Source organism: Pituophis catenifer, unplaced genomic scaffold (assembly GCF_029215685.1).
Source record: "Pituophis catenifer annectens isolate HBS135680 unplaced genomic scaffold, rPitCat1.0.hap2 SCAF_1, whole genome shotgun sequence".
Classification (NCBI taxonomy): domain Eukaryota; kingdom Metazoa; phylum Chordata; class Lepidosauria; order Squamata; family Colubridae; genus Pituophis; species Pituophis catenifer.
The window spans coordinates 315119987-315132013 of record NW_027256881.1 but is presented as its reverse complement, the minus strand read 5'-3'; the positions used below and the strand labels follow the sequence as shown (position 1 = coordinate 315132013).

The window sequence follows — 12027 nt, the reverse complement described above, 5'->3', positions numbered from 1 at the left end:
TCATCTTATTTGTAATATACATTTTTTATAATAGTACGTTATAAAAGTCCCTGGTCATCTGCAGTTGCAATAAGAGGAAAGAAATAAATGTACTTCATTGCTCTTCCACAAGCTAAGTCCTAATAAAGGCTCTTACTTACGCTTGGTTGGCTTCATCCCTCATCGTCTTCCAACAATGCTCTAGGTGTTTCTTGTATTGTTTCGTTTTCTGGAGCTCTGCCGTAAACTGGGGGCCCTATGGGATCCATGATCACAGAATCCATATAGGTGTGATCCTATCCCAAAGCCCTTGTGTGCTCATTCCAGCCTGCAAGTAAAGCTGAAGCCAAATCGTGCACCAGAGTCTTGGGAATAACCCCAAGTTCCCTTTGAAACCAATGTTCTTTTATTAGTGGCTATAATATTACTGGATGAGTGCTAGGGAGTGGATTTATTCCACTCATTCTATAGATCCAACCACATTTATCTCATTTATTGCAATTTGACAATATAAACTATAATAAAAACTATATTACGGCTTCTTGATTAAATGGGATACACTGCTTAAATTGGTGCTTGATTGAAAATCAGACGTATTCTGATTGTATTCTGATTGCCAGTCTGTGAACATAACAGCCTTTTATTTCTTTCCAGTCTACTGTAATCAGATATAACATATCACCAGAACATGATTATTTGAGATGGGAGTAATTTCTTTTATTAACTGATCTTTAGGCATATCTTTATTCTGTTTCATTTTTCAGTGAATATTTGCTGAATTTTATAAAGGATCTTTGTTCTGTGGTTTAAAAACCCATTGTCTCAGGACAGTATACCAAATTATACAGATCAGATTGCATGATTGAAAAAGTTTTGATCTACATTGTACGGCGGTTTCCTGATTTTCAGATGATATTGACAGTGTTCCTGAGCAATAATGAACAAATTTTGACTGAAGTGCCAATTACTCCTGAAACAACCTGTCGAGATGTGGTGGAATTTTGCAAAGAACCTGGTGAAGGTAGCTGCCATCTTTCTGAAGTGTGGCGTGGAAATGGTAAGCAATACTTTGGCATTCCATATTTGTCTAGGCTGGATTATGTCAAGCATTATCATTTATCAACTGGTTTTCAACAACAGTTTAAAAGAAACATTATTTTGTGACTGTACATTATGCACAGTTTAGGCTGAAACTATTTTTTCCAGACAAGGGGTGATTCTTGAAAAATTAATATGAAAAACCAGCAGATTAATACAATATGAAAGTGTTTCATTTCCAATTATATCTTTATAATAATGAATTACAGCATAAATCAATCAAAAATATATTCATATATGTGTTATATTTACTAATTAGAATTCACATATTTAAATCCACTTTGAAAGTGAGAGCTTCAAAATATCTATTGCATAGTTAGCAATATAAAAAATCTGAAAAATAAATTAATCTACAGTAAATACCACAGAGTTTAAGAACAGTAAATACTGCAATGCTTAAGAACTAGGGAGAACAGATACCTTTTTAAAAGCTCCCTAAAGGAAACATTAGGTGGGTCCAATTATTTACGCTCAGAATAGCATTCCTTAGGTAGGGACAGTATTTGATGTATTTGTCATAGTGATGCCTGCCTGATCTTAGAAGCAACTCAGGTATGATTGGAAGAGGTTATTATAAACCACATATCCATGTGGGTTTTGTAGAATTTTAACAAATCTGGATCCAATTTGGGGGAATTTAGCCTTTGGACTGAACTTTCAATTTAGCTCCAAAATTGGCAACTCATGAGGTTAATAAACAGGATCTGACTATCTTTGAGAAGAATTAAAACAACTATATTATGTATCTGTGAAGTGTCTATAGTTTCTTAAATTCAGCACACTACAGTAGCCTAGTTTTGTTACAGCTAAGAAGGCTGCAGCAGCCAGGTAAAGGCATTTCTACCACCTCTGTTTCTACAGAGATTGAGGTTTTTTTTCCTAATTCCAGAGTTTTACAGTTGTCCAGGGAGGAAGATGTTGGCAAACAAAGATAGATATGTTTGTTGGATGGATGGATGGATGGATGGATGGATGGATGGATGGATGGATGGATAGATTGATTGATAGATAGATAGATAGATAGATAGATAGATAGATAGATAGATAGATAGATAGATAGATAGCAACCCAGAGTTCCAGATAATTTCCCCCAGTTGTTTCATATAAATCTTAAGATTCCATAAAAGACAAATGGAACTCCTCAGTATTCAACTAGTTACTTCCTTCTCTTTAAATTTTCCCAGCAAGAAGCATGCTACTCAATCTAGCACAGTACCATTATTGTACTTGCATAGATAGTATGCTTTTAGTATGAACCTGAATAGAGTTAAATGCGCATATTTAGCCTTAAACCTATACTTCTTAATAGAATTCTGATGGGATATTCTGAATGGAAGTGGTTTCTGCCTGTTTATTCTTAGTAAAAGATAAAAAAGATAATTATCTTGATTATCATAAATTAGCAGTGGGTAAATATAGTAAACTGCCATGATCCTAAAAAAGTGGTAAAGAACAAATAAAAAATATTTAGGAATTAAGAAAATAAGGGGATATTACATCTTAGTGACATTCTTTAAGTCATTGCTGCTTAGTATTATTTCATATTTTTAACAACAACTTGTTTTGTCAGACAGCAAAATAGAGATGTAATATCCCCTTGGCTTTTGTGTGAGGCTGATGGGCTCTGTGGAATGTGGTAGCTTGCAAATTGTTTGAGTGTAATTGTTTCTAGAGTGATAGTGACTAAAGCCCTATTTAAAATCGGTTTGCTTGCAAAATATGAGATCCAGAACTGTAGGGTGTAGTTGTTAACAGTGTTAGGAGTAATACCAACACTGAAGTGCTAATCCTTCATCATTATTTTCTAACATATTGAGTTCTGAAAGAGTAAAATACTTATGGCATTCAGAAGGTTGCTGGATGACTGTGGGCCAGTTATTCCCTTTTACTCCAACCTATCACACATGATGCTTATAATGGCAAAAACTGGATGAGAGAGTGCTGTGTACACTACCTTGAGCTCCTAAATAAAAAGATGGGATATAAATCTAATAAATAAGTAATATTTTAAAAATATAAACATGGAAATGACTCACATGAAACTAGTCTTGTGCAAACTGCAATCCAGTTCAGCACTATTGTCATTATTTTTAGAGATTATATAATTTCAATTTGTGAACTTTTTCAAAAAGGTTACTCTAATTGGGAGGAAGAAAGAATTAGGTTATCCATTGGAACCCTAGAATATTATAATTTTGATGGGGGAGGGGAAATGACAGAAAAATTAAAGCATATATCTTATTTTATATACTTGTTTACCCTTATTTTAAGTAAATTGCCAGTGAAGTGCTCTAATGAGTGATTTTTGATTTTGTATTCAGAACGACACATACCCTTTGATCATATGATGTATGACCATCTACAAAAATGGGGACCTCGTAGAGAAGAAGTGAAATTTTTTCTCCGACATGAAGAATCCCCAACAGAAAGCAACGAACAGGGTACACTTTTATTCTATAATGTTTGTTGCTGTATCATGGATATAATTTTTATGTGCCCTAACTTTTATCAGTTTAAATTGAATCTGCCAGCATAGTGATAAAGTAGTGTTGGCGATTTTTAACTACTGTAACTTTGGGTAAAGGTTATTTACAAGTATTTCTATAGATAATGATCCTTAAACTGGTGGGTTGCTCCCGGTTCAGTACGGTTCTTGTGAACTGGTAGTAACGGCAGCTGGAGGCTCTGCCCACCCACCCACCCGAACATCATCAGGGACGATCTGCGTATGCGCAGAAGCACGCATGCGTGCACACGCTCCCATTGTGAACCGGTAGCGAAGGTAAGTAGAACCCAACCCTGTCCTTAAAGGTATGCTGCCTATCCTTTTGTATGAGGAATGGGCAAACATTCCTATATATAGTGATGTGAGATACTGATGACAAGTTTCTAGTTCTAGTTTCTAGTTATTGCAGCTGAAGGTGGTGAAACCAATTTCTGAACCTAAGGGGAAATTGATTTATTAATTATATGTATTATACCTATTCAGTTGTCGGACTTAAGCAGAATTAGATTATTTTCAACCTAAGATTACTTAAATTCTTAGATTATATTTTCACATTGTATGATAGATGACTTAGTTTATGAAATATGTGAAACAAATATCAAATATTAGTGTTATTTCTCTACTCATTCAATTTATATATTATTAGGACCCACATTAAACTTATAATAATATTCAATGGCAAAGATAAAGTGTAGAACTGTAAAATTAATTTTAATTCTTATAAGTGAATCCCTAGTTTTTAATTGTGGAAAACTTGGGAGTAAATGCTTTAAATGAAAATAATCCATCTTGTATTAACTATTGTGAAACAATATCAGGATTTACTAGTGTTTGAAAATAATGGTTAAAATATTTAGGTTTGCTTTGACAAACAAATCTTGTGGGTTTGTAAAAATCTCTCACTCTTTTTGGAACTGAACATTGTACATTTATGCGTTCTATATTTAGAATCTTATTTTGCTACCTGATACCTTTTGCCCACAGTATAATTATAGGTCTAAAACACTACATATAATCCTGATTTAAATTTGTTTAGTCTATAGTCCTAAGGATGCTTACTGTATCTAAAAGCTTTTTCATTTTGTTTTCAATTGCTAGCTTGTGGATTTTCAGTACTTTTAGTACTTTTAGGCCCTAGACAAGCTAATTTCTGTCTCAGTAACATGTTTTACTTAAAAGCAGCTAGGACTTTCTATTTTTTTCTTAGTTAGAAAAAGGAAGTGAGAAGCAGGACTTTTTTAATATACAGATAAAAGCCTTCATTTTTGCTTTAGGGGATAAGGGCAAATCTAGACATCAAAGGTAAGTAGGAATGAGTGGGTTCTTCTGGAAATTATACATAACACATACTACCTTTAAAAATCCAATACTAAGACTGAAGATTTCAGAATAACTTAAGAAATAAGTTTTAAGACTAAGTATGCTTTTATAAGAAAATAACTGATAATAAGACATTACTTAAAAGGAAAAAGAACAACAAGAATATCTAATAAGATCAAAGGTCAAATAGTTACAGTATGAAGCTTGGGTCCATTTCAAAATATTTAACTTACTTGAACACTAAAACTTCAGTCAACTGTTCAACTGTTCAGCAAACATGAAATCCTTAGGACTGCACCCTTTGACACATAACAGTAGTATATTTCCTTATTCCATCAGTCAGGATTTAAATCAAGAATTACAAAATCAGTAGTACTAATAAGCAAACTCAAAAATTAGTAAGGGTTTTCACGCTTTTGATTTAATATATCAAGGAAGAGCTCTTAATTTGAAAGAGATGTGTGAACTCTGCATAAAGGTGGAGCTTGTATATCAATTTAGAATGGAAATCCTTCTCTGCACCCCCACATATTTGGCTATCATACCAGAAATAAAGACAAATAAGAACCAGTCTTACATCTGTTACTACTAGAATTAAAAGCCATCTGAACCTTATTATTATTATCATTGTTCTGCTTTCTAAATTTTGAGGGCTCCTTGGTGCCCTCTGAGCTTGGTTGTTTTCTTGCAGATGTTTTATTACCCAAACTAGGATCATTGGAGTTAGTTATCTAGTCAGGACACTGATGATGTTACCTAGTTTGGATAATGAACCATCTGCAAGGAAACAACTAAGCTCAGAGAACAACAAGGACCCCTCATTTCAATCCTGAACTACAAATATTTTCCTTTATCAGTCTGTTAAATTTTAACCCAAGAGTATTTACTTACCTGTGATAAGATGAGCGGCTAATAAGTTTAATAAATAGATAAATAAAAATTGTTTCCTTGAAATTTGTGCTGTATTTCATCTTCTTTGCAGTTGTGTTTTTAAAGCTTTTATTCTTAACTCATCTATAAATTAACATATTTCTTATTTCTATTCATTCTTCTTTTCAACACTATCATTAAGTCAGCCACTCCCAGTATTATTACAGAACAAGAAGCTGCAACTTCTATCAGATTTCTGGTTCATTTTGTGTTCAGTCTACATTCATTCAACACCCATTCATATTTTACTTTATATTTTCTTGTTTTATCACACATGCTTCCTAAATACCCATTATTCCCATTTCATTCAACTTTTGTGTTTTCTGACATATCCAACTTTCAAGTCTGTTTAACATAACCATTGTGCACAGCAAGTTTTACTTCTTTCTACAATATCCTAAATCCCAATCCCAGCTCTCATCCCTAAGGCACTGGAAACCATCCACATCCAAGCTAAACAATCAAGACAGATAGATTCTGCTCAGGTTCTGGCACTCATTACATTAACCTGACCAGGCCCTTCATCCAACCATCTTATCTTTGCCTTCCTTCACACAACTCTTGTGTCCTAAACCAAACTTTCCTCTTTTACTCCCCTACACTCTGTCCCCCAGTCTTACCCAAGCAGCAGAGAAGCCACTCTCCAAAAAGGACTGGAAGGCAGCAACCCCAGCCTTTTCCTGTCTCCCATATGAGGGTAGCAAGACAAATAGACATACAGGTGGTCAACAAACCCCAACTCCAGCTATCAAATCTTATAAAGCCACAATGTTCTTAATTTGTATGCCAGCAACTTCAGTCCCAGGTACTCCTGGACAGGCAAGGGAATCCACTGAAATGGCTGCTTTACATATGGCCTCTTGAGCAGTAGTTGCAAGACACACGGCTGTCCTCCCACAGTTCCATTGCTCCTGTTGCCATAAACCACTTGGCGATGTGAACCCTCTACTCCAGTGGCCCCCAACCTTTGGGGTACCAGGGACCAGTTCCATGGAGAGAGGTTTTTCAGTGGACTGGAGGGGATGTGGTTTTGCATGCTGCCTGCATCCCGCAGATGGCTTGTTTGTGCGGCCCAGTTTTTGGCATGCCACAGACCGGGGATTGGGGACCCCCGCTCTACTCCACTGGGGTCACCACCGAGCAGAACCCCCTAGCCATGACCACATCCTTATCCTGTGCCAGTTGAGCCTGTGTTTATATTCTCTGGGGCAGATGATCCAAGATGAAGGACAGCTAAGGTGCTAGTTATTTCTGCACATTCTGCTGTGCTGCTGCATCCTCTGGTGTCCGTTCCACTGTTAGAGCAATAGCTGCTGATCCACAGCACCACTGAAGTTCACTTCATGCTCACCAAGGAGCCTCCATAATGGAGGTGTCACCCACCCCCTGACCCAATCTCACTTGGTTGCCACCAGGAAAATATCAGCAGGGTTCTGCTGGCTTTCCAACTCCCTTGGTCCATTGCCACCGTGCCAACTCCCATTTTTTGATTTTAAAAAATATCAGAATTTGCATTTGAACAAAATTAAAGTGTGGCTGTTTAGATCAGCGGCTTCTTTTTATAATCTTAGGCATACTGTTACTCTTCATAGAGAAATCGCAATCACGGCAAGCAAGTTGATACTTGGAAAAAATTGGGCAGTGAATACTCCACAGTGGCTGGTAGAAACTGGCAGGCTTCATAGAGTTTTGACATTCTCTTCTGTGAATAAAATGGTATAATGGTGGTTGATATTGTTTACAAATAGGTAGGCAGATAGTCCTCTGCTTATGACCACAATTGAGCCCAAAATTTATGTTGCTTAGCAAGACAGTTGTTAAGTGATTTTTGCCCCATTTTATGATTTTTTTTTTGCCCCAGTTGTTAAGTGAATCACTGTAGTTGTTAAGTTAATAACACGATTGTCAAGCGAATCTGGCTTCGTCATTGACTTTGCTTGTGAGAAGATCACAAAAGATTATCATATGACCCATGACACTGCAATCGTTATAAATATATGCCAGTTGCCAAGCATACCAAATTTTAATCACATGATCATGGAGATGCTGCAAGAGTTATAAGTGTGAAAAACATTCAAAAGTCATTTATCCCAGTGCTATTGTAACTTTGAACGGTCGCTAAATGAATGGTTGTTAAGTCAAGGACTATCTGTAATTGAAATTAGCAGCAGCAGAGATGATAGTTTTTGTGGAAAGAATATAGTGAACAAACATTTTCCCTTTTTACCACCTTAGCTATATAACTGTGGGAAACATAGTAATTAAAACTGAGATAATGTCAATTCCAGTGGTATTTTAGTTGTTATTGGACTGAGGTTCTATTGAGATGTAGAAAAATAAACCTCTGTATAACTAAAAAGATGGAAAACATTTTATTATCCTCTTCAGCATCTAAAATTTTGCTGGCCAAATCAATACACAAGATTGGGCATTATATTTAGATTGTCTAAATGTATACTAATGCTAAAATAAGTATTAAACAGGAAACATAAATGTTATAATTGTTTTTTTCCCAGGACGTCAGACTCAAAATCATAGAAATGGAATCTCTATACCTGTGGAGAAACGTACAGAAAATGGGGTATGTGGCAATTTGCATAATAACAGTATATGTATTTTCAAATTGATTTGTATTTTTAAACCTGGAATTTTGGCATCTTCGAGTGAGTTTTCATAGTTAAGACAGAAATAAAGTAACATAAAATAACAACCAATATTTTGTAAGAGAGCGTTATCTTGTTTGATTTTGGTAATTTTACTTCTGCAATCTTCTACAGTCTTAATGTGAGAATACCAGACTCTCGCATGTCTGGATTGGAATTTAAAAAAGAAACACACATTAGGATTAATTAATCTGTCTAGGGAAGTTATTTTGGCTTTCTCAGACAGTATATTTTAAATTTCTAAAACACATTTTAAAGTAAAATATTTTACATAGCTTTTTCCAAAGCAAACAATTGTACATTTTACAAATTCAGCAAGGATTTCTTTTATAAAATTTATGACAGTTGACGGCAGGGGTGAAATGTAAAATTTGTTACTACCGGTTCTGTGGGCGTGGCTTGGTGTTGGTGGGTAATGTGACCGGGTGGGCGTGGCCATTTTTTTTTTTTTACTTTTCAAAACATTGTTTCTAATGCTTTGAAAAGCCTCTGCCGATCAGGCAACTCAGCTGGGATCGTCAGAGACTTTTCAAAGCATTTTTTTACCACCTCTTTGGCCAAGAGGTTGCAGAAAAAAAGGCTTTGAAAAGCTTCTGATGACCCCAGCTGAGCCGCACGATCATCAGAGGCTTTTTTTTTACTTTTAAAAGCATTTTTTCGTCGGAAGAAGTGGTAGAAAAAAATGCTTTTAAAAGTTAAAAGAAAAACCTCTGATGATCGTGCGGCTCAGCTGGGCATGGGGGGAGGGCAGGGATTTTTGCTACCGGTTCTCCGAATCACCCGCCGCCATCGCTACTGGATTGGGCGATCCGGTCCAAACCGGAAGCATTTCACCCCTGGTTGACGGCATACCTTTTTATCCCCTCCTGAATTTAACATTTTAAAAAAGTTTTATATGGAATATTTATAAGAATTTAACCCACTGGTATTTCTGTTATACACAAGTTTTCAATATATGTTATATATTCCAAAACTGTTATTTTGCAACAATTTACCGATAGTAGTAAGGTAGACTATTAAAACAAATTTTAAATAGTGTTTTTTAAATATTCAGTGTTTACAATTACACAAAGTTTCAATACAGCTGTTGTGATTGTGTGGCACCTTCATGTATTGAATACTATCTTGGAAATAAATACCACATTTCTGTCATATTGTTAGTACCTAGAATGAAATATTTGCAGTATTCTTATATATTATATAAAAGAGCTTTATATAATCATATTAGCGTCCCATTTCCCACAACAGATAGCTTTTAAGCAAATACATGAACACAGTAATTTCCTGACCTTTGAATAAATAGCTTTAGATTTGTTTTTTTTAACTTTAGGGAAATCTATAGCAATATGGAATTTAGGAAAAGGTTTGCCATTGCCTCCTTCCTGGGGCTAAGAGAAAGTGATTGGCTCAAGATCACCTAGTTGGCTTTATGCCTAAAGGATGAGTGTAGGACTTATGATCTTTCAGTTTCTAGCTCAGTGTTTTAACCACTGCACCAAATTCTTTTTATCAGCTATGCTGGTTCTGAATTCTAGTGTCTATATATGTAGACTTATTAACATATTACACATATATCCTGCCCAGCCCTAAAGACACTGAGAAGTTGAGATTACAAAAATAAAACAATAATAAGACATACAGAAATAAACAATAACACAAGTTAAAATCCTGTGCTGCATGTTTCAGCTCCAAATGATCTATCAAATAGTCATGTCTTTTCAGAAAATAGCATAAAATATTCATATGCTTCTGGATGTTACATTTATTTGCTAAAACCTGTTTGATTTGTTTCTATTCTTATTCTTTAAAAAGCAGAATTTTTAGAAAACTTAAGATAGCTATTTTATTTCAGTGATAAATGTTTACTTCAGCTATCCAACGCCAGTGGACTCTAGACAGCATAGAAAATGTAAAAAAAAACAGTAAAAGTATTTAAAAACTTAAAATCATGCAGGCATACAAGCCATAAAAGTTTCTATTCTGCTTTGTTTGTGTTTTGAAATTTAAATCCACAGTCAAGTGTAAATGTGGAACTAGCTTGAACTTCCCCATTGAATATGAAAAGGACAATGCATTGAGCTAATTAGACTTGACAGCTGATGTGATCTTGTCATGATTAGGCTTTTCACCGCTAGCAAAATCCACTAGACTTTTTATTTCATTGATTTCTGATGAATGCCCAGGAGCAGTTTTCCATATTGAAGAAGGGTTTGGATAAGAGGAGACGGGGGGGGGGGGGGCTTTTGTTTTTGATCCAAGAAGATACAAAGTCACAAACTGAGGATGAGAGCTTATTTCTTATGAGATTTGGGAGTTATTGACCAACTTAGCTTGTGAATAATATTTTTGTAGCTCATTGGTTTTACTATTAATATTAACAATACACATTTGATTATTGTTTCAGTAATCATACTTAGCTATGAAAATAAATGGTGAACTAGAAGAAGTGGCACTACGAGAGTTATATTTACATTTGGCAGTTGTACAAATTTCTTATACAACACTCAACAATTTAGCTGAAAAAGAAATAATGTAATGAAAATGTGTGAGGCAAGTAAATGCTTTTTGATGCCTGCAGCATTACATGTGCTGTTTTGAATGTCTGTTTTTTGAGGTTGTGTCACCTTCATAAACATTGCGTTAACCACAATGTTGGAAAAACAAAAATAAAGTAAAGCCTATGGTATTTCAGAATCTTTTAATGAGCCTTAATCATAGCAGGTTAGAGCATATCACACTAGGATGGCTTTGTTTCCTCTTTAAACATCCAGAAAAATCCAGTTTCACAAGTCACAATTAAAAGGAATAGTATTTATTTATAGTGCTTAATGAGGCATTTCTATTATTCATAATTGCTTTTGAGGGATGAATTATAGTAAACACAACATTCATATTTTGGCTTGCAGTTCTTTCCAGTTTCATTAAAAGGAGGATGGAAATCATTTCACCACTGAGCAGTCTTCAGTTTGTAGTATCTTTTGTACATTTCATAGTGAACCGATATGCAGTCAATAGATTATCTTTTTTCTATTTGCTTTAAAATTAGATTACATTTATTACAATTTTTATCAGATTATCAGTTATTAAAGAAAAAATGCATTACATGTTTTGAAATATTTGTCACAAAACCAATTCATGTTCTTCTTTTAAATGGATCATTAAGAAGTACAGTCTGATAAGCAGAGGAAATGACAAGAAAAATATTCAAGATTACCTTGTTTTGATTCCCTTTGGTATAAAAGGAGGTAGGGTTTGGGGATTTCAAAGTTGTATTAAAATACCCTACCCAGTTGAGTTTCTGTAGCTCTTGTGGTGTTTTGTCCTGGCCTATCTGGTAGGGCTGAAAGTATCATTATTCTCTGTTCAGCCCTTGCTTCCAAGTCCAAGCACTTTCCATTGCTGTCTGGGACAGTCTGACCCTGTGAGGCAAGACTTGTCTAGTAGTCTTGAAGAACCCCCAAGCAAATGTAGGGAGCAAAAGTTTGTTCTGTATTTGGTTTCTATAGGACCTTTCTGGTATCCCCTTCACAG

At 35.2% G+C, this 12027-nt stretch overlaps 1 protein-coding gene across 3 annotated transcripts in view; it reads left to right on the top strand.

The window, feature by feature from the left end:
- PPP1R13B (protein phosphatase 1 regulatory subunit 13B) overlaps positions 1-12027 on the top strand; it is a 56443-nt gene that overhangs the window by 16214 nt on the left and 28202 nt on the right. For all 3 annotated transcript variants that reach the window (XM_070942271.1, XM_070942263.1, XM_070942279.1), the window contains exons 2-4: positions 889-1036; positions 3399-3518; positions 8350-8414. In XM_070942271.1, the coding sequence (XP_070798372.1) occupies positions 889-1036; positions 3399-3518; positions 8350-8414 (333 nt within the window). The remainder of the gene's footprint in view (positions 1-888; positions 1037-3398; positions 3519-8349; positions 8415-12027) is intronic.